Raw genomic sequence first — 20,820 nt, 5'->3', positions numbered from 1 at the left:
GGAATTGATTTTCCTGACTTCCGACTTGATCGCGATTCTCTCTAAAATGTATACATATAGATATGTCGGAGATGAAAGGAAAACCGGAGCCTTCCCTTTGCAATTTTGAGGAAGCCTTCTAATGCTTTAGCCTAGATTTTATCATAACTGTAATTAAGCAATTGTCATTTGTAATTGTTTGATATTTGTGAAAGCGAAAGTGGGTTCGAGGTGACAACTGGTCGCCGAACGTAGCCGCGGTCACGGGATAAACGTTTTGCCTGACGAAGGTGTGGATCGGTTGTATTATTCTCCCTAGAAATCACATAGAATTGTACTTTAGAGATGTCGATATAATGGGACACACGTTGTATTAGGAATCAATCTCCAGACAGAAACTGCCTAGCAACGGCGTTTGGATCTTTCTCGATGTTTCCAAAGAGTATACAACAAACTTTTGACAGAAATTGCCTAGCAACAACGATTGGAACCTTCTCGATGCCTCCAGCGAGCATATGACAAACAAATGCAGTCGTATAGCGAAAAAGATTTTCATCAGATATTCATTCGTGTGATCGCCTTGGAAAGTGATACATCGAGCAATTTACCGAGTGTGTCAGCAATCGTATTTTTGTGTTTAAAATTATTCTACGCATAGTAAAGAGTTATCCCGTTGACCGTGGATTCGTTTGAACCCCGGAACATTGTTAATAGCGTTAATTAAATTCATTATTCGTAAAACCTATCAATCGTTAATCTCATTATTCGTTAAATTTATTATTCGTAAGACATATTATTCGTTCCTCTTATTGTTCGTTAAACTTATTATTCTTTAATCTAATTATTAGTTAAACTTATCGTTTGTTAATCTTATCATTTATTAAACTCATTATTCATAATATTTTGTAAAATCTTGTTTATTCGCGTAAATATATTCTCTGTTTCGTAAAACAATGGCTAATTCAAACGAAGAATCATTACGCGCCTTAAATCCTAATGATAACCCGACATATACATAGGATCGAAAAATTATACTTAAAAAGGGATGGTGAAAGGGGCAGAGAGGCAACGAGAGTAGAAACAGGGTGATCGTTAAACCGAGTCGATTCGAATCGGGCCTAGGCGGCAGGGTTGACGTTCGCATCAGCTACGATCTCTAATAAAGTTCAATTATCTCCGGAAACGTTAGGTACTGAGGAAAAGGTAGACGAGGCAGAGAGGAGCATAGAGGTTCGGGGGTGTAAGGGGGGGGGGGAGGAAAGAGAAGAGAGTCGAACGAGACCCTAACGTCGGGACGAGAGAAAGAGAAACCGGGAGAGATGATAATCTAAACGATCGCAAAGTGGGCTGCAGAAACGCGCCGAAATTGGCAATAACAGGGTGGAAAGGGGTGAGGCGAGGGGTGGTGGACAGGCGGGAGCACGGCAGGAAGGGGCAGCCGCGTAACGTATACACATAGCGGCGGGGCTCCGGCGCGAACTTCCTATTCTGGTTAGCATTCAAATTGAATCTTCGTGGCGGCCGGTCGTGAAGAGTTACCGCCGTTAATGGACCTCGCAAACGCTCTCAAATTGCCGGCAGACTGCTGAGACGCGCGCCCCTACCTAATCTACCGGCTTGATTCTCCGCGTGGCTCGTCACCCTGCCCCCGTGCATCTCCGCGGATATCGCGCGATTCTGCCCTTTTCGATGCCGTTGCCGAACCGATTCGCTTTTCGCAAGTTATGTTTCCAACAAAATCCTCCTTACAGTATTTATATGTTACATATTCCAACGCGATATCTTTTCCGGTATTCGCTTCGCTTCGTATAGGACGGTACAAAGGAGAAGAGGAATTACAACGATATTGAAGTTGGAATAATCGGGTATATTTCACGAGGGATGGAACGTAGATTAGCTTCCCCCGAGCGGATTAGGTCGTTTCACCCAGTCGTTACCATATCGAGCAGGTTTTATTGCGTTCGAAGAATCGCGAGAAAAACGACCCTGCGAAATGTCCGCAAATTGGTAGCGATCTAACGAGCGGCTTATCGGTCGATGAGCCGCGAGACGCGTTACGAACTGCGCGGCTCATTGGCTACCAACGTAATTCGAGAAGCAGACAACCAGAAAGAGGGTGGCTCGTTTTTTCCCCTCTCCTGCTTTCTTTTCTTCCGTTAAACCGAATTAGCCCGCTTGATTTAGACCCTGGGAACGTTTCACCGGCTAAAAACCGACTTCTTTCCTTTTCATCGATACCTGACTCGCTCTCCCAGGGGCTTCGAGCCCGATCTACTCGCTTCCAGAATGTCGATAATCCAACGTCAGGCACGTTTCTTCAACCACTTCGCAGCGTTTCGTAAACCGAATCAAGAATCAAGGGGACTCGCAGTCAGAAATGCGAATTTCCGTACGACGACGATCCTACCACCCTCTTGCCGAGATTCGAAATGGCTAATTTAGCGTGGCGAGTCCCAAGGGTGACGGGGGTTGTTCGCAAAGACGGAGAAAGGGCGAGCGTCTTAGAGACAAGCTAGGATGAACGCGGTCGGTATCGTCTCGATGTAATTCTATTAAAGGTAACTACGCGAGCTCTGGTCCGGTCGTCGTCTGTTGGATTTAATCACGAACCCGCCAGACCGTACGATATTCTGTCGCGCTATCTTTTGGCTAAAGCAACGACGAAGAAGGTCGTCGGCGAATAACTCGACTCGATCTTTAACTTCCAGAATAATTCCAAATACAAAATCATTTCGATCCCGAAAGTCGAACGACGACCGAAATGAAATATTTTCTCTTTTTCTGATTACAGCCGAACTGAAGATGGACGTTCTTCGAGAAAGGGAGGTTAAAGACAGTCTCGAGCGACAGCTCCAGGACGAGCAAAAGGTTCGAGGTGAGTATCCAATCTCCTAACGTTTGCTTCGAACGATGACTAGACATCGTGTCAGTTTACTGGCCATATCGTCACGCAAAATTCCATCGACCGCGTCTACGGATGCCTGTCCCCGACTAAACGGATACTCTTTACGACGAATCTAGCGGCCACGTAAACGAGCTTTTCGTGCATAGTACGCCCGCGACGTACGATCATCCGCGAGAAGAGGAGGTTTCAGAGGGCGTTCCCGCGTCGAGTCGTTTAACTCCGCGATAAATCAAAGCAGCCACGCAGAGACACGCCGCTATAAAGTGTTCGCTACGCTCGTAGGTCCCAGCGTATCCTATTATTCCAGTCTCGAAGGACTCTCGCTCCAGCCTGCTGCAGACTCACGACTACTCTTGGCCGTGCTTCTCCTCCTTCGGACCAGCCTTCGTCCCGGCTGTTTCGCGACTTTAATGGAACGAAGGGTGGAAACAGGGTCGGAGGTAGGAAGGAAGGAAACGTGGAAGGACCGCGGCAAAGGCCGTGATAGCTCGACCAAGTTTGTATCGAATGTCAGTCGGTAATAGAATAGTCGTCTCGCGTTTACGGGCTCCGCTTCTCTTTGACCACCTACTCGATCCTGCACCGACACCCACTCTCCCCTTTGTCCGTCCGTGCCTTCTTCCTCTCTCCTTTCTTCGACTCGCGTGGAAAAAGCGAGCACCAGGAGCGATCTGTGCATTGTGTCGCGCCTGCCGGATCGAGATCTCGCCCGAGAGATTCGAGACTTCTGTTACGCGGAGCGACTGAGTCGCGAGTCGCCGCGTGGTCGATGAATCACTCGACAAATTCTTTTTGCTTGCAAACGTCGGCCGCGTGACTCGATCGTCTATTTGAGAAGTAAGACACACGTAACGAGACTGCAGGAAAGCATCGTTCACGAGTGAAAGCGTTTCGATGCCAGCGAATCGATTCGCTGCTGGACGAAGGAAAGAGGGAGATGGTGGAACGTTAGCGGCAGAAGGGTGGCAGGTAAATTCAATATCGCGGATTTTCCTGGCAAAAGATGTCGGCGTCCCGGCTGACGCGAGCACAATGCGAGACGCGATAAATATGTAAAAGTCGAGAAGACCGACAGGAATATCCGCGTGCTTCGGGGCGGACGCGCGCACGATCGCTATATTGCGCTTCGTACCAAAAAGAGTGGCTCTCCGGGGGCAGGGAGAAGCGGCGCGCGCGTTTTCGTTCGCGTCGATCATCCACTCGCTCGATCGAGCCGATATTTTATTTTTTCCCTTTCGTTTCTTTTGGTACGTCGATTCGGCTGGCATCAGAGGCGGCCGTCGACGCCGACGTCGACGTCGTCGTCGTGGTATAGCCGTGGACGCGTTTCGGTCGATTCGCAGGAAAAACGAGTTGCAGGGGCCGGGCCCTCGCGGTAACACGAGCCTCTGACAACAGCAGTCCATTAGTCAACCAGCTCAGTGTCAATACATGAATATGACAGCCGGTCTCACGGAATAGCCCATCTATCCCTTGGCTCAACCCCGACGCCACCCATAATGTCAAGCAAGTTCTATGATATCGCAAATATAGGAAATAGTCCACCGTCCCCCCCCCCTCCCCAAACCAGTATAGAAACCTTTATCTTTCTGTGCAAAACTTTTGCTTTCGCCTCTCCGCCCCTCTCTCGTCTCCCTCCTTTGGTTCCTCTCACCCATCGACGCGATGATCGATGCTGTTACGAATTCCGTGTTTCTCGTTCGTTCGCCGCTTTCGTTCGCCTCTCTCGTATTTTCGAGAATTCTTAAAGGCGGCGGCCAGCGTAAGACGATACTTAATTTGCGCGAGGCCTCCTGTGGTTCCGGTCGGATGATCGATCATCGGAGAATATTGACGCAACCGTTCGCTAAGACCATCGTCTTTCATTCGGCTAATGACCGGCGCGCAAATGAAAAGCATCGCGAACTGCTTTCTTCCTATAATACCCCAGCCTATTACCCTTCATAGGGAGTATAATCATACAAACGATCCCGTATCGACGACCAACGAAACAGAAGAAACATTGACATTGGCTTGCTTCTCCGAAGGAAAGATACTCACGTTTCTCCACGTCACGGATAGGTTGGTTCGTCACGTTACCCGGAAGTCGGTGGCAAGCCTGATGTCTTTATCAATTTGATGGCGTATCGTGTTATTCGTGCCTGCAAAGGCAATTTGCGCAATAAGGAGGGAATCGGAGGGTAGACAGGGGATGGAAGGGGGCGCGGCGTTATTAGCCCGTTTAAAGCCCCGCTTGGCATTTCGGTAAAGGTTGAAATCTCCGACCCCCCGCGGACCGACAGGCCGTATTATCTTAGCAGGGGTTGCAAGGAGACGGTACCTTCTCGTTGTTCTTCCGCGCCGGTCGAGGGATTTGTAATGGGACACGCGTTGCTCTCGTCGAACAATGAGATGACCTTTGCACGGGCCGATACACCGAACAATCCGCCGCTGCCACGTCTTCCCTACAAACGAGAAAGAATCTTTACGTGGTTACTTCCTCGTTCGAGTTCTCTTCGAAACGCACGCTTTGTTTGGAAAAGGTTGAAAAAGCGACGTTTGTTTGTCCACGCCGCGTGTGCACGAGGAAAAGGAGGTTTTTTCCCGCGGAAGGAACGCGAACAACGTTTCCCACGTTGTCTTCAGAATTTACGTGAACCGGATTTCAAAAGTCGTTAATCGCGCTCGCGGTTTTTCGACGACCACGACGACGATGCTACGCCGTCATCGAGGGAATAGAAGAGCAAGATCGAGCCAAAGGCTGCGATTGGTGGACGGCGGCTAGGATAACAAATAGAACGCGGAACAAGAGCGACGCTGTTCTGGATTGGATCCGCGGCCGGAAATTCTGGCCGACGTCACGCGTCAACCAACAGAACGACGACCTACGCGCGTTTTCTCCGGAGCAAAAAGCCCTCGACGCGCGTAAACCTCCGTAAACCCGTGGGTCGCCTTGGGAGCCGACAGCTGCCTTTGCCACGGCTTTACGAGAACTTGCGGCCTTCCTGTAATTAACCGAACCTTTTGTCGCCGAAGAGAAACAGCCCTTTCGCGCGGCCTGCGCTCTTCTTCCTCTTCCGCGTCCTTTCGGTTTCGTTCGTTTAGCGCGAGTCTCTCGCATCGTTCGTACACCATCGTCGTTCTTCCCCGAGACAGCGAAAGGAAAAGAACCAAAAAAAAAAAAAAAAAGATGATCGACGGGAAGAGGAATGACAACCGGGTGAAAGAGAATAATCGTTTCGCAGCTACCCCGATGCAACGACGCCTCGTTTCGACACGGCACGGTGGCGACAAACAGAATTGAAACTGTACAATCAACCGGACGAGATTTATACGCGCGACACTCCTCGTCCCTTGAATTAGCCGGCCTGTAATGCCTGGATCGGGTGTCGGTGTAATTGGGACCCAAGGGACTTTGCCGCGTTTCAACCCCAGTTCGACCAGCGTCACGCTATCCTCGAGTTTACGCAGCTATATATTTACCATCGCGGGTAATACGGATTTTAAAACTCGAACGACGCCGCGGCGATTCAAACTCGAACAAGTCCCGTTGGTATATGTCAAAGTTGAAGCTGAAATAAGCCTAAATCGAATAGCTCGGATCGACGGAGGAATGATAACCGTTCATTAGTTGCACGTTCACGGTTGACGATCCCCTCAAAGATTTCTGACGCGATGCTCGTCAACGATACACCGGCATCCTATAATTACTCGTATTAGATTCATCTCCTGGATCAATAGTCCGTGACTAACATATCCACCCAAGTATCTGTCGCGACGCAAAGCAACCCGCTGCTGTGTCATCTTCGAACGAGCTTCGAAGAGCTAATTCTCAAAAGAGCTTGCAACCACGACAACGACGTCGATGACGACGAGGAGGACAATAACAACAACAACAACAACACCGGCAACGGGTATGGACATCGATGACGTCGGTGCTCCCGTGCGTAACGATAGCTGATTTGCTTTGAAGTGAACGTTTACACACACCGAACGCCGGAACCCTCCCCGGCATTGTTACTGCTCTCGAGGCAACCGGTGGACGGGGGAATGCGTGCAACAACGTTGTCCTCCCTTGTGTCTCCGTCTGACCATCCACGCAGTCGACGTCCTTCTGCTCCTCGACGACGATGCTACTGCGTGGAAACGTGTCGATTACCACCCTTCCTCTGGCTTCGCCTGGCCTACGAATCCTTTGCTCGACCATTCTGATTCATTGAATCCCGCAACCGGAAACCCGGCGTGATCGTTGCGCCAGAACAAAGTCACCGCGGTGGACAAACATTAGGAGACTCGCTATGACAGAGACGATGGGGCGAATATCTTCTGCCCGGAAATATTCGTAGTCGCGTAGTTAGCGTTTCTACGGTTTATGATGGAAATCGGATGCGTGTTGGAAGTAAACGAAAGACATGTGTTAATATAGGGTTACGTCACCATGTCGGTTTAGAGAACGTATATACAACAACTCGGTCTAATTTAAACATAAGTAAAAAGAAGATCGGCTATGCAAACGGTTTACACGAGCACACGAATTTGGAAGTTTTTACTCGAGACGAACTAGTTCGTCCGAACGAACCGTCGAGATCGAGTCCGGATTCCTCCTTCTTCTCTGGTACCAACTTTGTCGATGACTCATCACGGCCGAGGAAAATCGTCGACTAGAACGATCGACGCGAAGGAAGGAGACCGTCATCGACTTAACGATCTCCGCGAGTCTTCGCCCAGTAATGGCTGGCGAATTCGTTCCGAATAATGACAGGAACAGAAGCGAATCTAATGCGGTGTGACAAAGAATCGAACGGGAGAAAGGGCGGGAAGAGAGGTAGAGCGAGGGGGACGAGGTTCCACCTCGATCAGCGCTGCGAGGAGAGAGCAGATCGGGCAAAGGGTTCGACCGGTGAGAGCGGCTTACCCCCTTTGTGGCAGTTTAGCGTTTCATGTCGTATTCCGACTCATTGGAAATTGAGGAATACAGAAGAGGCGCAAAAGGGATACGGCTTTGAGATAAAAAGAACGTCGGTTGGCGACGCTGACACCGGCGACTACTCTGTCACGCTTTCGCCACCGCCCCGCGAAAATAAACTCTTCTTTCCCCTTCGTGGCGGGGATGCGAGAGCGCCACGACAAAGGTGTCGCCACCGAACAGCAGCCCTTTTTGGCCTCTGGACCGTCCCCGTACCAGGGCATCGTGCACGGCTTCGATTTTTCCGCGAATTTTTTGCCGGTCTCTGCTTTGTGCTTCGGGGAAAAGAGCCGAGAGTAGAGCAGAGCAAAGTCGCCGTCGCGGGGCTGAGATTCGAACGTTCTTTGGAGCGGAGCTGGGTAGTGCCAAGAATATCGTGTGCTCGGAAGGGAAAGAGTCGATAGAAAGGGGATTAAAAATCTTGGAAAAGTCGGGGTACGCGCGATAAAACCTGGTTCGATGGGTCGATCGGAGGTAAAGCGACGTGGACGTTGGCGGCGGCGGTCGTTCGCCGTTGGAAGCCGATACGTGGGCTAGTATATCCCCAGAAGGTAGCTATATCGGCGAAGAGCCGATGCTGGTGGCTACAAGGGGGTAGGTGCCGCGGTCACTTTGTGAACTAACCTGGCTTTGCCCGCTGTTTAATTAAGTCTCGCCGAGACTACTCGTCCTCGCCCCCGTTCTCACTCTCTCTCTCTCTCTCTCTCTCTCTCTCTTCCTCTCCGTCTTCGTTGCACCCTTTGTCCTTCTCGCTTCGTCCCTGTCCGTTTCTCTGGCTCTCCGGCTGGCACCGGCACGAACCCCCGCTTGATTTCGCTCTGCCGGTGTGGCCCTTCAATGGCCGAGGGCCAGCTGTCTCTCTTGCTTTTGCGCCATCCATCGGCCCGTGTCGTGAATATGACACTCTGCCTACCCCTCCCCTCCCGGTCGCTTTCTCTGTCGGACAGCGAGAAAAAATTAAATCACAGCCACTGTTACGACGCGACCAAAGGGTAACCGAAGCTGTCGAGGGTCTACGCTCGCTCCTTCAACCCTTTCTACCAAGCGCGAGAACAAAGCTGACCGAAGGGCCAGAGAAAACCACCAGCCCCTTCTCCTCTTCAAATAGGTCCCAGACTCGTTTCCTTTCGGCGGCGACATTTTCCGCGAACGATCGATGCCACGGAGTCCCTCGACACAAACGCGGCAACTTTGTCACGAGAATCGTTCGTAGATTCCAAGTAAATAGAATCGCCCAGAGCTTCTACAGATCGTAGATCCCAATGGACCAGCTCAACTTGCTGGCCACTGCTCTCCGGATCTCCTTTACCGGAGTATTTTTTCCCTCGACGGTTGCTTTCACCCCACGGAGCCCCGAAGGCACGCGTATGAATTCGCTCGCGCGTAACAGTGAGCTTCCGTAATATAATTGTTAATGCGCTGATAAACGCCTCGGGCTGCGGCGTTTACGCGTCGTACGCGCCGATACGCGCCGCGTCCATGCCGGCCAACCCCTTACGTAAAAATAGATCGGCTGTTACCTTAACGCAAGTGGCCGCTTTCAGCCGAGGAACCAGCAGAGATTCGCGAGATACGGCCGCGAAAAGATCGATTCCTCCCAAGTATTAAATTCGAAATCTCGGAGAAGTACGGGGTAAGAATAATCGGTACGAGGAGATTGATCCACGAATCAGCGGACAAGAGGAAATTGCGTAATCGCCATTATGCGATAGCACTTTGGCGGCGGGTGAGTCGCGAAAAGAGAAGGAACGAGAGTCGAGGACAATAGCGGAGGATTAAATACGGACACGCGGCTCGAAGAAAAGTTAGCGTCGATGAAAGCCCGGCATAGCCAGAGGGGTGAATTTCTCGGCTACCTGGCCAAGCGTGCAACCGGTTGCTCGCAATATTCTCGGCAAGCGGGTGGAATATTCCACGAGACGGCGAGAGAAAGGGAGAGGAAAGAAATAAAACGCGACAGCTTATTTACGCAGCCGAGCAGGCACGAGCGATTCCACCGGGAAATAGGCGGTGGTTCTGCTCCGCTGTCTAGTTACATCTTGCTGTCAGGGCGGAGCGTAAGCACGTCTTTCCACGATTTATTACCGGAGAAATTCGCACGATTATCGTAAACGTTGCTTGCTCAAAGAACACGCTGACGCGATCGTGTATTCTAAAAACCGCGTGAAAAAAAAAAAGAGGAGGAGAGCGAATTCTCGAGTAGAGAGTTCGCGTGTAACGTTTAAGCAATCGCGCGAAACTTTGTATCTGCTGAGTGTTCTAAAAAGACGGTTTCGTTGAGATGCCAGTTGGAGAGGCCGTAACGTAAAAAGACCGGCCATTATCGCGGTGAACGAAAGGCGCGAAACAGAGTCGTTCGATGCACGAAACGGTATTTCGAGCATCGGCATCGTTCGAACGCGCGAATATTCGAAATAGCCGAAGGCTCGGCAACCGGAAGGAGGGTGGAGACGAGAAACGAAAGAGAGTACCGTGGTGTACCGACCTAATCGTATTTCGTAATAACGCCGAGAGCGGGTATGTTCGCGTACGCTCGCTCGCGCGTCGGCCTACCCCGTGATAAATAAGGAGCGTAAGAAATACCATTAGGGAGGCTGGTGTTCCGCTCTACCTAGGAGAGCACGCGTACATGCTTAACCCTTCGGCTGGTTTGTGTACGAGTCGTGCAGGCACAGAGACGACGACGCGAGAAATTTTGTTGCTGCGGAATTTAGATGAAATTGCGCGAATTACTTGAGCGCTCGGCGCGCGCGTGTGTGCATACGTGGTCGGCTTCCTCGTCTTTCTCTTCCTGTTCCTCTTCCTCTCCCTCTTCTTCCTTCGCCAGTCCGCGCGAACGCAAACTCGGATCGTTTCCGTTACGCGCGGAGAAGCGCTTGCGAAAATTCTGCGCGTACCGAAGCATAGCCATCCTCGCGAGCAGACCGTCGTGGAACGCGTGCAGCTTTGTACCTCGTGAGCTGCCGATCCTTTAAGGTAAACCATCGTGCTGGATCGTTCGATAAGAGCGAAAAGAATCCCTGATTCTTTCCATTCGAAAATTCCAAATTTTCTTATATCTCTTTGCGCGTAATTTGTATTTGCAGTCGATTCAGGATCGATGCGACTGCCCTCGCTGAAACGTAACATAATCTGGAACAGAAACGAGTTTTCCTCGGTTAACCGCTCTGTATTTAAACCTCGAATCACGCGAAATTCCTCGCGGAAGGCGTAAATAAATAAATGTCCATACGTAACTGGTAACCCGTTATTAGGGCCGGTGTCACCCTACTCCGGGCAAACCCGACACCCCGAGCACCTCTGTCTCTTTCCCCTCCCCGTTGGTCACGGCTCGTCTCCCCCTAACTCTGCCAAGCTTCTCTCATTCGTATCGCGGTGTATGGTAAACCAGCGTGACGTCAATGCGGAGGTTCGCTAAACCGAATTCCGCGGCGTGACCATTTTTGTGCACGACGGTGCGGTCGATGTTGCGGCATTCGCGAATCTCCTTCGTCTCTCCGATGAAAATATTCAACCGGCTACAGTCGCCGGTTAGCGCCATCCTCCTCGGTGTACGCAAGAAATTCGTATATCGCTAGGTATTTCGCGTGTGGTGCGGCAAATTTGGGATTCGAGCGACGCAATAATTCCCCGTTTCCTGTTATATGAAAGAAGGAGAGAACGGAAAGAGGACGGCTGGCTGTTAGCTCTGGTTGGTCCGGAGGATGCGGATTCGATATCGTAGCGGTGCGGGCCGCTCGTATGAAAGACGACGAATCCGCAACCCTCGTAATACGAGTCGTCGTAAAGTAGCATTCCCGTGTAAGTCCTTCTGTCGGCCGGTCGGCTACCATCTACGGCTTTCTATTATGCATGCGTCCCTTATTGGCAGTAAACGTGCTCACCCTCCTTTCGAACCACCCCAACCCACTGCACCCGTTCTGTTCCGCTTCGTCCGGAATTACGGCCGTAAGCATATTTCTAATTATAACGTCGCGAGGAAAGGCCTCACGGACAGACGGAGAATCTCATAAATTATGGAGGAACGAAGCGATTTGGCGGGACAGGGAGAAACGCAGAGGAGGGTAGAGACAGAGAAAGCCAGTAGCTCCCGGCAAGACACGCGTTTCCTCCACAGCGGAGTACGCAAAAGTTCCCGCGCGTAACGCCAGCGGAAAGATCGGTGGAGGAGAAAGAGAGAGAAAATGGAAGTGCGGGGTTGAGTCGTCAGGCGGTAACGCGGGGCATGTTGGCGTTTACATTTTGATTCGTCGTAACGGGGATTAACGGGCGGCGCAAATACGTTCATCATCGACCGCGTGAAGCGTCCGCGTTTACGCGGTTACACGCATACCGCGCGTATGCAGGCGTATATGGAGTGCGCGCGATCTGCTCTCTCGCGAGCCCATTCGCCGCCACCAATTTGGCATCGAGAATGGTCCATAGTCATTAATGGGTCGTACGCGTTAACGATTATGTTTCGGCTGTAATCATTGGACCGATTGTTCCGATCGTCGCGCTAATAAAGCGTGATGGCCTGGTCCGGTGTACCGTCCGGACATCGATGACGATGACGATCACGTTAGCGATGGCGCTCGCCCGTAATTGCTCGATCGCCGTGCCCTGTAACTTTTCCAGTCATCGAATGGCGCTACGCGCGATTACTCCAAATTGCGCGACGATCATTCGTTTAACGCAAAAACACGTTTTAGTATCCGATGACTCCTACTCGGTGAAACGACCGGTGAATGCGAGTTAAAGCGTTACGTACGAACGTAGCGTTGGAACGAACAATTCGAAAAGGTCTCAGGGGCGAAGCGTTTAATCCGGAAAATTCGATCAGCGTTTGATGCAAGACGATGGGAGCGAGGGAAACGTTGTTGATTTGGAACGCGTTGCGGTGCAGATCCGCCGATTAGCAGACACTGGCGCTCCGGCATCTCGTTTTCTGCGGAACGTTGGAAGGTCGACGAGGGGCTGAAGACGATGGGTGAAAGCGGCCGAGGACGGAGGCCGAGACGCGGAGCTAAGACGTTCGCGGTTTCGCGCGAGGGGCCGCATAGGTCCTTCGGCGTAATTACGTTAACCGCAACCGCCAAAAGCCGATACCGCTCTGCCAGGGACTCGGAAAATGCCGTAATCCGTTGCCAACCTACCTCTTCATCCACCCTTGTGAAGGAACGACCAGCTTCCGGCTGCTGGATACGCGCGTTACCTATTCGGCGATGAGCGGCGCAACCTCGAGATCTCGTGGTTCTCTCATTCTACGGCACAAATCGGTCTCGACGAAGGTCGAGGGAAAGCAGGAAGGGAAGGAAGAGAGTACTAATACGGGAGAGAAGGTTGGAAGGCGATCGAGCGGCGGGACGAAGGCCGAAGCCTCGCCGGAAACACATCTACGCGCTCGATGAATTAGTAATACTGGAGGTCTTAGAGCCGAAGGGACTTGTAAGCTGTAATTGCATTAATCGCGGTGATATTTTGGGCTCAGGTGTCTTCACGCCCGATACGGCTCGTTAATAGCCGCCATTATCGTTCTAGCCGCTTGTCGCGGACGAACTACCATCTCACCGTGCCCCGAAACTCCACTCGTCTCCAAGTTTCCAGAGTGGCAGGGTCTAGCTTTGACGTTTATCGGATCAGACGACGACAGACGCGTCGATGCCAACATTTTCCTTTTGGCACGAAACGAATTGCTTTATGGAAAAGGAAAGAGCGACTCTACGATTTCGATTACCCTCGACTAGTTTGCACGAACATCACGATCGTAGCGAACGATTTGACGATAGGGTTCGCGACGATTACGAGAAGTCTGAGTAGGACACGCGCCCAACATAGGCAAGTGTCGTTAAAGAACTGTCGACAGCCATCAGGAGAAAGGGATACACGCAGAAAAGAACGGAGCAGCAAAGAGCGATGCAGAGCGGGAGGGAGGAGGGGATGGGTTAGGACGAAACATTAATCTCTCGCGGTGGCAATATCGGGCCGATGATATTCGAGGCACGAGTATTATAGAGGAGCCGATGTCATTAGTCGGCCGCGTGTGCGTGTGTGGCCAGGGTAGCGGAGAGCGGCGCTAAGCGGACACCCTTGCACCCTGTCTAGCGTGTGGCGTCCCCCAATGCTTTCTCTTTCTCCTCCTCCTCCTCCTCCTCCTCCTCCTCTCTCTCTCTCTCTCTCTCTCTCTCTCTTCGCTGCTGTCTCCGGCTCGACGCGCGCGGTTCTGCGCCGCGCGGCTCTGTGTCCGACGGTAGTATCGATATGCAGGACCGTGATAATCGATTGCCGCATTCCTCGAGATGGAGCGACGCTGCGCGCTTTGAATACGCCAGAGGGCCCTGATCGTGCACGATGCATACGAACGTTCATCCCTTGCCGCCTCTCTATCTCTCTCGATCCCTCTATACATTCACCCTACCTCTTTGTTTCCCTTTCCCTCGCGATAGCACGCACTTATGGATATGCATGTATGGATGAAGAGGCGTACCGGCACGCATACGCGAGCAGATTCACGCGTACATTCGGTCTTCTGGATATTGCTTTTTCGTCGCTTCGCCGAATTCGTTATCAGCCCGCGCGGCTAACGAACGCACGGAATGTCTGTGTTCTTCGGTCGACTCGCAGACGCCTCGGGTCGAACGCTGAAAGGCTCGGAGGCTTCTAGGGAAAAAAAGCTAACGATTAGACCGTGCGCGGAGAAGTTTCTACAGATCGTGTAGAACACGGGTCGAACGTGGTTGGCGATCGGTAGCGAGTAGAGCGGCCATCGGTTGCGAGCGTAGTCGCTGCGGAGGTGCAGAAAGGGCCCTGAACGTTGGAACTCGCGCCATCTACCCTTCCCGTCACCCCTGGCGCGGCTCGGTTATTGTTCACGTTAATTGATGCGTTATGTTTGATGCCGTTGTGATAGCCATTGTACGCGGGGTGTCCACTGATAACTGAGTTACCGACTGCGGCGGCCAGAGTGCACTCAAACCTAATTATCTCGGCCCAACTGCGACTGCCGCATTGCGTTGCCGGCGAAATCGTGCGCCACATGGCTCGCCGATACACATATCGTTCGTTCAACCAGTCCGACGAAATCCCCGCGTTTTCTCGTTCTTCTTCCTGTTCCAAAATCAGATTACACCGAAGGGAAATGTTTCGTTAATATTTTCTCCCGTTCACTCGAGCCACGAAGGCCAGCTAGAGTTTGGAGAAGAGAAGGCAGTGGTCCGGGAACGACGAAGAGCCAAGCGAGCGGATGACTCTTTTGTACCGGAAGTTAAACTACAAAGAGTATAAAAGAGGAAAGGTTGACGCGAAAGGATGGAATGAGTGTGGTAAGGGATGGGAAAGGAGAGAGAAAGAGCGAAGGCGTTCGCCCGGAACAAAGAACAAAGCCTCTTTCGTGGCGGTGGCCCGCGGCGCGATTAGACCGGCCTTCCAATTAACCGGTCGAAGGTGCTTTCGGGTGCAACCCTGTCGTAAACTCGACTTGTTTACGCGCCGATTGCGAAGCGAGCCGCGGCGAACGGAAGCTCGCCACGATAAATTCCAAAAATCAATTCCGTTGCCGAACGAACCGAGGCTTTTTCGGCTTGCGCCACCGAAGACGAGGTCGTTGTCGCGCAGAAACACGGCTCTCCACTGGCGTCATACGGTGTTCGAATGTGGAAAAAATGAATGGCGTGGATGGTCTCCCGTTCGGTGGTCGCGGCACCGAGTCGACCAAGAGGAGAAAGCGCTCGTCGCTGGCTCTGCTTTTTTTTCGGCGGTCCTCCCTTTTGGACGAAGAATTCCCATCCGGCGCGGTTCTTTATTGTCCGGCGAAATTTACGGTCGACACCGAGTCGCGGATCCTTCGCAATAATTCGATCGCCGCGACGCCACGACGTCCCGCGTAGCCGCTTAAAATTATTTGCCAACCAAGGTGAACGCGACCGAGAATGCCTCCGCCCCGCTATTATAAACGTCGTATTTGAAAACGTATTTGAAAATTCCTCAAATTTTATAGCTACGGTAAATCGAACGATACGATCCTCCTTCGTTATAATAACCTTCGATTCCTTCCCGAGGGATACTCGCGAGCGGAGGAGCGCGCTCTCTTGACCGAGGGTCGCCGCAGAACCTTTCGACCAAAGCGACCGGCTATTTCCGCGACCATCGTCTCTTCTCTCTCTCTCTCTCTCTCACTCACTCTCTCTCTCTTTCTCTCTCCTACATCTTCCGCGATTCTTCCCCCTGCCATTCTCGACTCTGCCGCTCGCGTCGCGTCGTTCCGTCTCCTCCGGCTTTCCGTCGTGGCTTCGACCCCCACGGTGTCCGCACACATATCGCAGAAAATTACATTTTGTCGGTTGTAAAGGGAGCGTCGTAAAAATCGTAACGCCGGCGACGCTGACTGCGCCGCTGCACGCCGAGCGAAATTGCACCGGCCCTCCGCTTATCTGTTGCCCATCAACATTGCTCCACGCTTGATAGACCCTTTGTAAAACGTCATTCTACGGGCTTTTATGCGCTCGCTCCTAGCCAAGCCTGACCACGCTCCATGGATCCTCGTTTTCGCCATTCCTTCGTGCTTTTCCTTTCAACAAATTCCTCTCCTTACCCATCGAATTCTATTATTCAATTTTCCTTCGACTACCAGTCCCTTACCCGGTAAGAAGCTACTGGCCGGACCAACGAACGGCGTTTATCGCGAAACAAGACGTCTCGATGGAAATTCCCTCGATAGCTTCCTCGTGTCTTCCCGATCAAAGAATCCAACTGGAGGTGGAGCTGACCATACGGGCGAGAACACCTCGTTGTCCCGGCGCGTCTGTGTCGCCGGTACCGCAAAGCCCCGTAATTAAACTCGGTGAGCGTCTTAGATGCAAAACGTACTTAGTAAGCGGAGCTTACTCGGTCTCCCCCTCTCACGGACGGTCTCTTCCGGGGCTCCTGCACGGCTCCGGGATCCTAACAGAGCTTTGCGAGAGAACCAAGGGGTTCTCTGGACCGTCCAGCGAGAAAGGTAGTCGGAGAGGGTTGGGACGAGCCTGACGCCAAACTATCTTTCTCTCCCTTTCCTCTCCACTGCGCGGGCGTTGATGGGTTTTCCAATCCCCAAAGTAGAAGCTGGCACGTTCCGACGGCCAGCTTCGACTCGAAACTATGGATCTAGTTTCCACGAGGGCAAAGCAGCTCTTCGAGAAACCGGACAAGAGGGAGACGAACGGATGCCTTGCAAACACAAACTCCGACTCGCTTTACTAAGATTCGCGAATACGAGGAATCGCGTTGGGCAAGAACTGCTCCGACCGATCAAAGCGCTTGGGAAATTCGCCGAACGATATAATCGTTAGAAGACTATGTGCAACGATATTGGTGGACGCGAATAGGAAACGGCAGGCAGTTAGTCTAACAAGGATTTAGAAGAGCAACTGCCGCTTCCTCGAAGCTCTGCCAACTAATGCACACATATATCACGGAATAAAGCGACCGGTTTTCGTCGAACCGCCTGGAGTCCCTGCCCTCTGTGCGTGTTTCTCGTAGGCATTTTCGGTATTGATACGTGGCCCGATGCCATGGATCGTTCGGTCGCGATCGAGCAACCCCTCGGCTGTCGAACGTAATAAAGTAATGGCCAGCGCCTTCTTACCATTCTTGACGCGGCCGCAAATACAGCGATCTCGTGTCGAAACGGTGTCCGTAATGAGAAAGAGTTGAGAAAAAAGGCAGGTTCATCGAGGTGGAAGAACGAGGAAGGAACAAGGTCGTTTCGAATCGATCTCTCGAACGTGTCTTGGTCGTGGAGAAGCGGAATTAAAGGGGTCGCCGGTTCGGTAATTGTCGGCAAATATTAATAACCGCGACGGGGGCGACAGCTCGCGCGAATTCAACGAGAGAGCGAGCGAGGCAGAACAAGAGGCAGACGGAGAGAAAGCCGAGCCAAGCTTCGGGCGGCGACTTCGCGAGGGTGAACCCACCGAACCGGTTATACTCGAGAGCAAATACATAATGCCTGGATGATTTTCCGACGACGAGGGAGGAGCCGGGCGTGATTGAAATTCGTCGACTGGCTTTGACGCAATTACCGCATCTCCGTTCTTCTATCCGCGCCGTCACGGCAACGCGTCGCGAGCTTGTTCCTCGTAATTTCGCGGTAAAAGGCCAAACTTCCTTGCACCTACGTAATCAGAACGACTTAAGGAACGTAAGATAACTCTTGGGTGATTTTACACGAACTTATATATAGAGAAGTCTAGCGAGGTAGTCTCGATCGAAAATGGATCGCAGAAAAATCAGTCCGGATACCTGACTGAAGGTGAAAGGGGGTTGCGGACGGTCAAGTTTCTCGAAAAAGTTTCAGGGAATTCGTTGCGAAAGGAAGCCCCGAAGGTGCGCGCCATAAGAAGCCCTTGTTCTCGATATCCTTCGAGAAACGCGGCCCGGACTTATTCATCGACGATCGTTCCCATACCGTTCACGATTACGTTAGTCCGCGCATAATCGTTCGGTCCTAGTCATATCCGGCTCGGAGTGTTCGCGGTGCTTCGCACGTATTACGTGACCGATCGTTTCGTCAACGTTTTCTCCGGCTTTCTACGAATACGCTGCTCCGAACCGTAGCTACGCTCCCTTCCAGAGGATCGGATTGGTCGACTTGGTTGAGTCGAGAAGACGTCGCGGATCTAGGAATCTGAGAAACCTCTCGCAGGCCTCCGCGAAAGACGGATTAGTCCTTCAGTGGTAGAACCTGTACGCGTAAACAATGTGCCCGGCTGTTGAATGTAGCAATCTTATATCCAGGACGATGGAACGCGACCGTTCCAACGCGAGTACGGGCGTGTACACGCGAAGCCGGGCCTTCTCTCGGTCGATAGCGTTAGCCACGCGTGTAACGCGACACCGTATATCTGCTGGTAGATTGGAGACGACGATCGCCGTCCAGGGAGGTCGGCTGTCTTCCACCTGCCATAATTCCATAGAGTCTCCTACTTCTCGTCCCTTTTCCCTTTTGCCCTCTTGAATTACTAAACGCGTCATCGATCGACAAAGACGCCAGAGACGGAGTGACGTGAGCGCGATGAAGGTACCTGGTTCAAAAAGAGACGGCTGATTAAAGCGAAAGAGAAAAGGGGTACGTCAAAGGTGTCGAGAGAGAAAGAGAGAGACGGAAATTTCTTCGTTTGGAGAAAGAAACGAAGTAGCGAATCGGAGAAAAAGGTAATCGCGGCGAACTCGGACGGCAATCTCGATGAAAACGGTCGCGCAGGGGACGCGTGACGCTAGTGAAGAGCGGCGGGGGACACGGCTAGGGTCGAAATTCCCTTTGCTGGATGTTTAATGCGGCAATCTAGGGGCGTGATAAAGTGCCAAACGAATGCCGAAAGGGAATCGCGAAACGGCGGCGTGCACGGTGAGTGGCTGGACCGCCCAGCACAATGCTGGCACAAGCCATTACATTGTATAAACACGGCCGAGAGTCGGTCGGTAGAGTTTTGCGGCGGAGAGAAGAGCCACTTGAACGGAACTGAAACGAAAGGAAAAGAAAAGCGACCGCGGCTGTGGTCTCCGATTGAAACGCATCCACCCTTCCGGTACTTCTGTGTCGTTCCTTGCCCTCTCTTTTCTCTGCGCGCGCCACTCAATCTGTTCCCTGCTTTTCTCCTTTTTCCATTCCAGCCGGCGAGAACGCCGCAAACATTCCCTTTGCGGGTGCCGCCTCAAAGAACAACTCGAATGGATCTCGTTTTCCGCGTGCCGTGCGTCCCGACATTCTACGATACGGCTCGGAATCAGCCTCCCCCGCGGTTAGCCGCTGTCGCGCGGAAAAACAACGTCTTCGATCGGAGGAGGATCGCGGTGACCGCTCCGCCGTGCTGCGCCGCGACGTTTCACTTGCCTCCAGTTACCAACGGGTTATCCCTGCCACTCTGTCTAAGGCGTCTCTCGACCTGCAGCTCTTATTCTGGTCGCACCACTGAAACAAACTCTACTCTCGACTAGATCGTAATTACGATCAAATTGCGCGGGAACTTCCAGTCGAATCCTTAGGAGTCTGTTATGCAGCTTCGAGATACCATCGTAATATAACCTACTCCGTTTTGTGCATTCGCAATCCGACTATTACCGTCAATTCCTCGGCTCTTTCGCCGGAGCAGTTTAAGGCGCCACTTCGCGAGTAAAGCAGCCGTTCCGATAGGCCAAACGAGTTCGTTTTTAAAGACGCCAGGCGTAACGGTGCGTTCCTTTCGGATTTCGCCAGCTTTCATCGCGTCGTTAAATATTGCAAGAGCTCGTCGTAAGCTGCTGGTGCCTCGACTCCGCCGCACCCATCCACCGTCCCTTTCTTCTGTATGCCGTTTTGTCGACGGAAAAGAAGAATAACGTTCTTTGCATACTGGGATTAAAAGGCAAACAGTCCTTTGCGTTTGAAGGGGCGAGACTGGGGGTGGCGGCGGGAGGATTCATGCACGTTTGAAAGGAAATTTATGGGAATTAATATCGGTTCCCCCGAGCGGTACGGAGACGGAAGCAGCCTAGAGGTAACTCGATTCTAGATGTCTCGGGGACTCGCGGAATGCGACATGTACGGGAGGGAACTTTAAGAATTTAATTCGTACACTGCCGCGTGGAGATGGTCGCTTTTTTTTTTTTTTTTTTTACTTGTTCCGCTTTCGTGGGAGTTAGAAAAGTTTCTCCGTTTCTTTATCCTCGGTACGTTCCACCGAGAAGGGAAGATATACGCATTGTCGCCTTCGTGACGACGATGTCGCCATCGAGGAGAAATCTATCAGAAAATCCGTGTCGTTACGGAGCAACCTGGGTAAGACGTGCTGACACGTCCGGCATGGTCCGCGTGGCAAACGAAAACGAGGTGAAAACGGTCGTATAACGACAAAAAATCACCATTAAGCTGCCGTATGTTTCCCAGGGGATGCTTCCTCGACTCTTCGTGACGCAAAGGGATGGCATTAAACGCGATAAGCTAAAACATTTCTCGCTGTAGTACGCTGCGGGAACTCGATGCCAGTCCCCTGATCGG

The 20,820-nt window shown here is 52.0% G+C and overlaps 1 protein-coding gene across 4 annotated transcripts in view; it reads left to right on the top strand.

Moving 5' to 3' along the window:
• Positions 1-20,820, top strand: part of LOC126867512 (dachshund homolog 2) — a 143,622-nt gene that overhangs the window by 106,178 nt on the left and 16,624 nt on the right. For all 4 annotated transcript variants that reach the window (XM_050622055.1, XM_050622054.1, XM_050622050.1 and 1 more), the window contains one exon: positions 2,771-2,854. In XM_050622055.1, the coding sequence (XP_050478012.1) occupies positions 2,771-2,854 (84 nt within the window). The remainder of the gene's footprint in view (positions 1-2,770; positions 2,855-20,820) is intronic.

This window comes from Bombus huntii, chromosome 7, assembly GCF_024542735.1.
Source record: "Bombus huntii isolate Logan2020A chromosome 7, iyBomHunt1.1, whole genome shotgun sequence".
Lineage (NCBI taxonomy): Eukaryota > Metazoa > Arthropoda > Insecta > Hymenoptera > Apidae > Bombus > Bombus huntii.
This window is presented reverse-complemented; position numbering and strand designations above follow the sequence as displayed.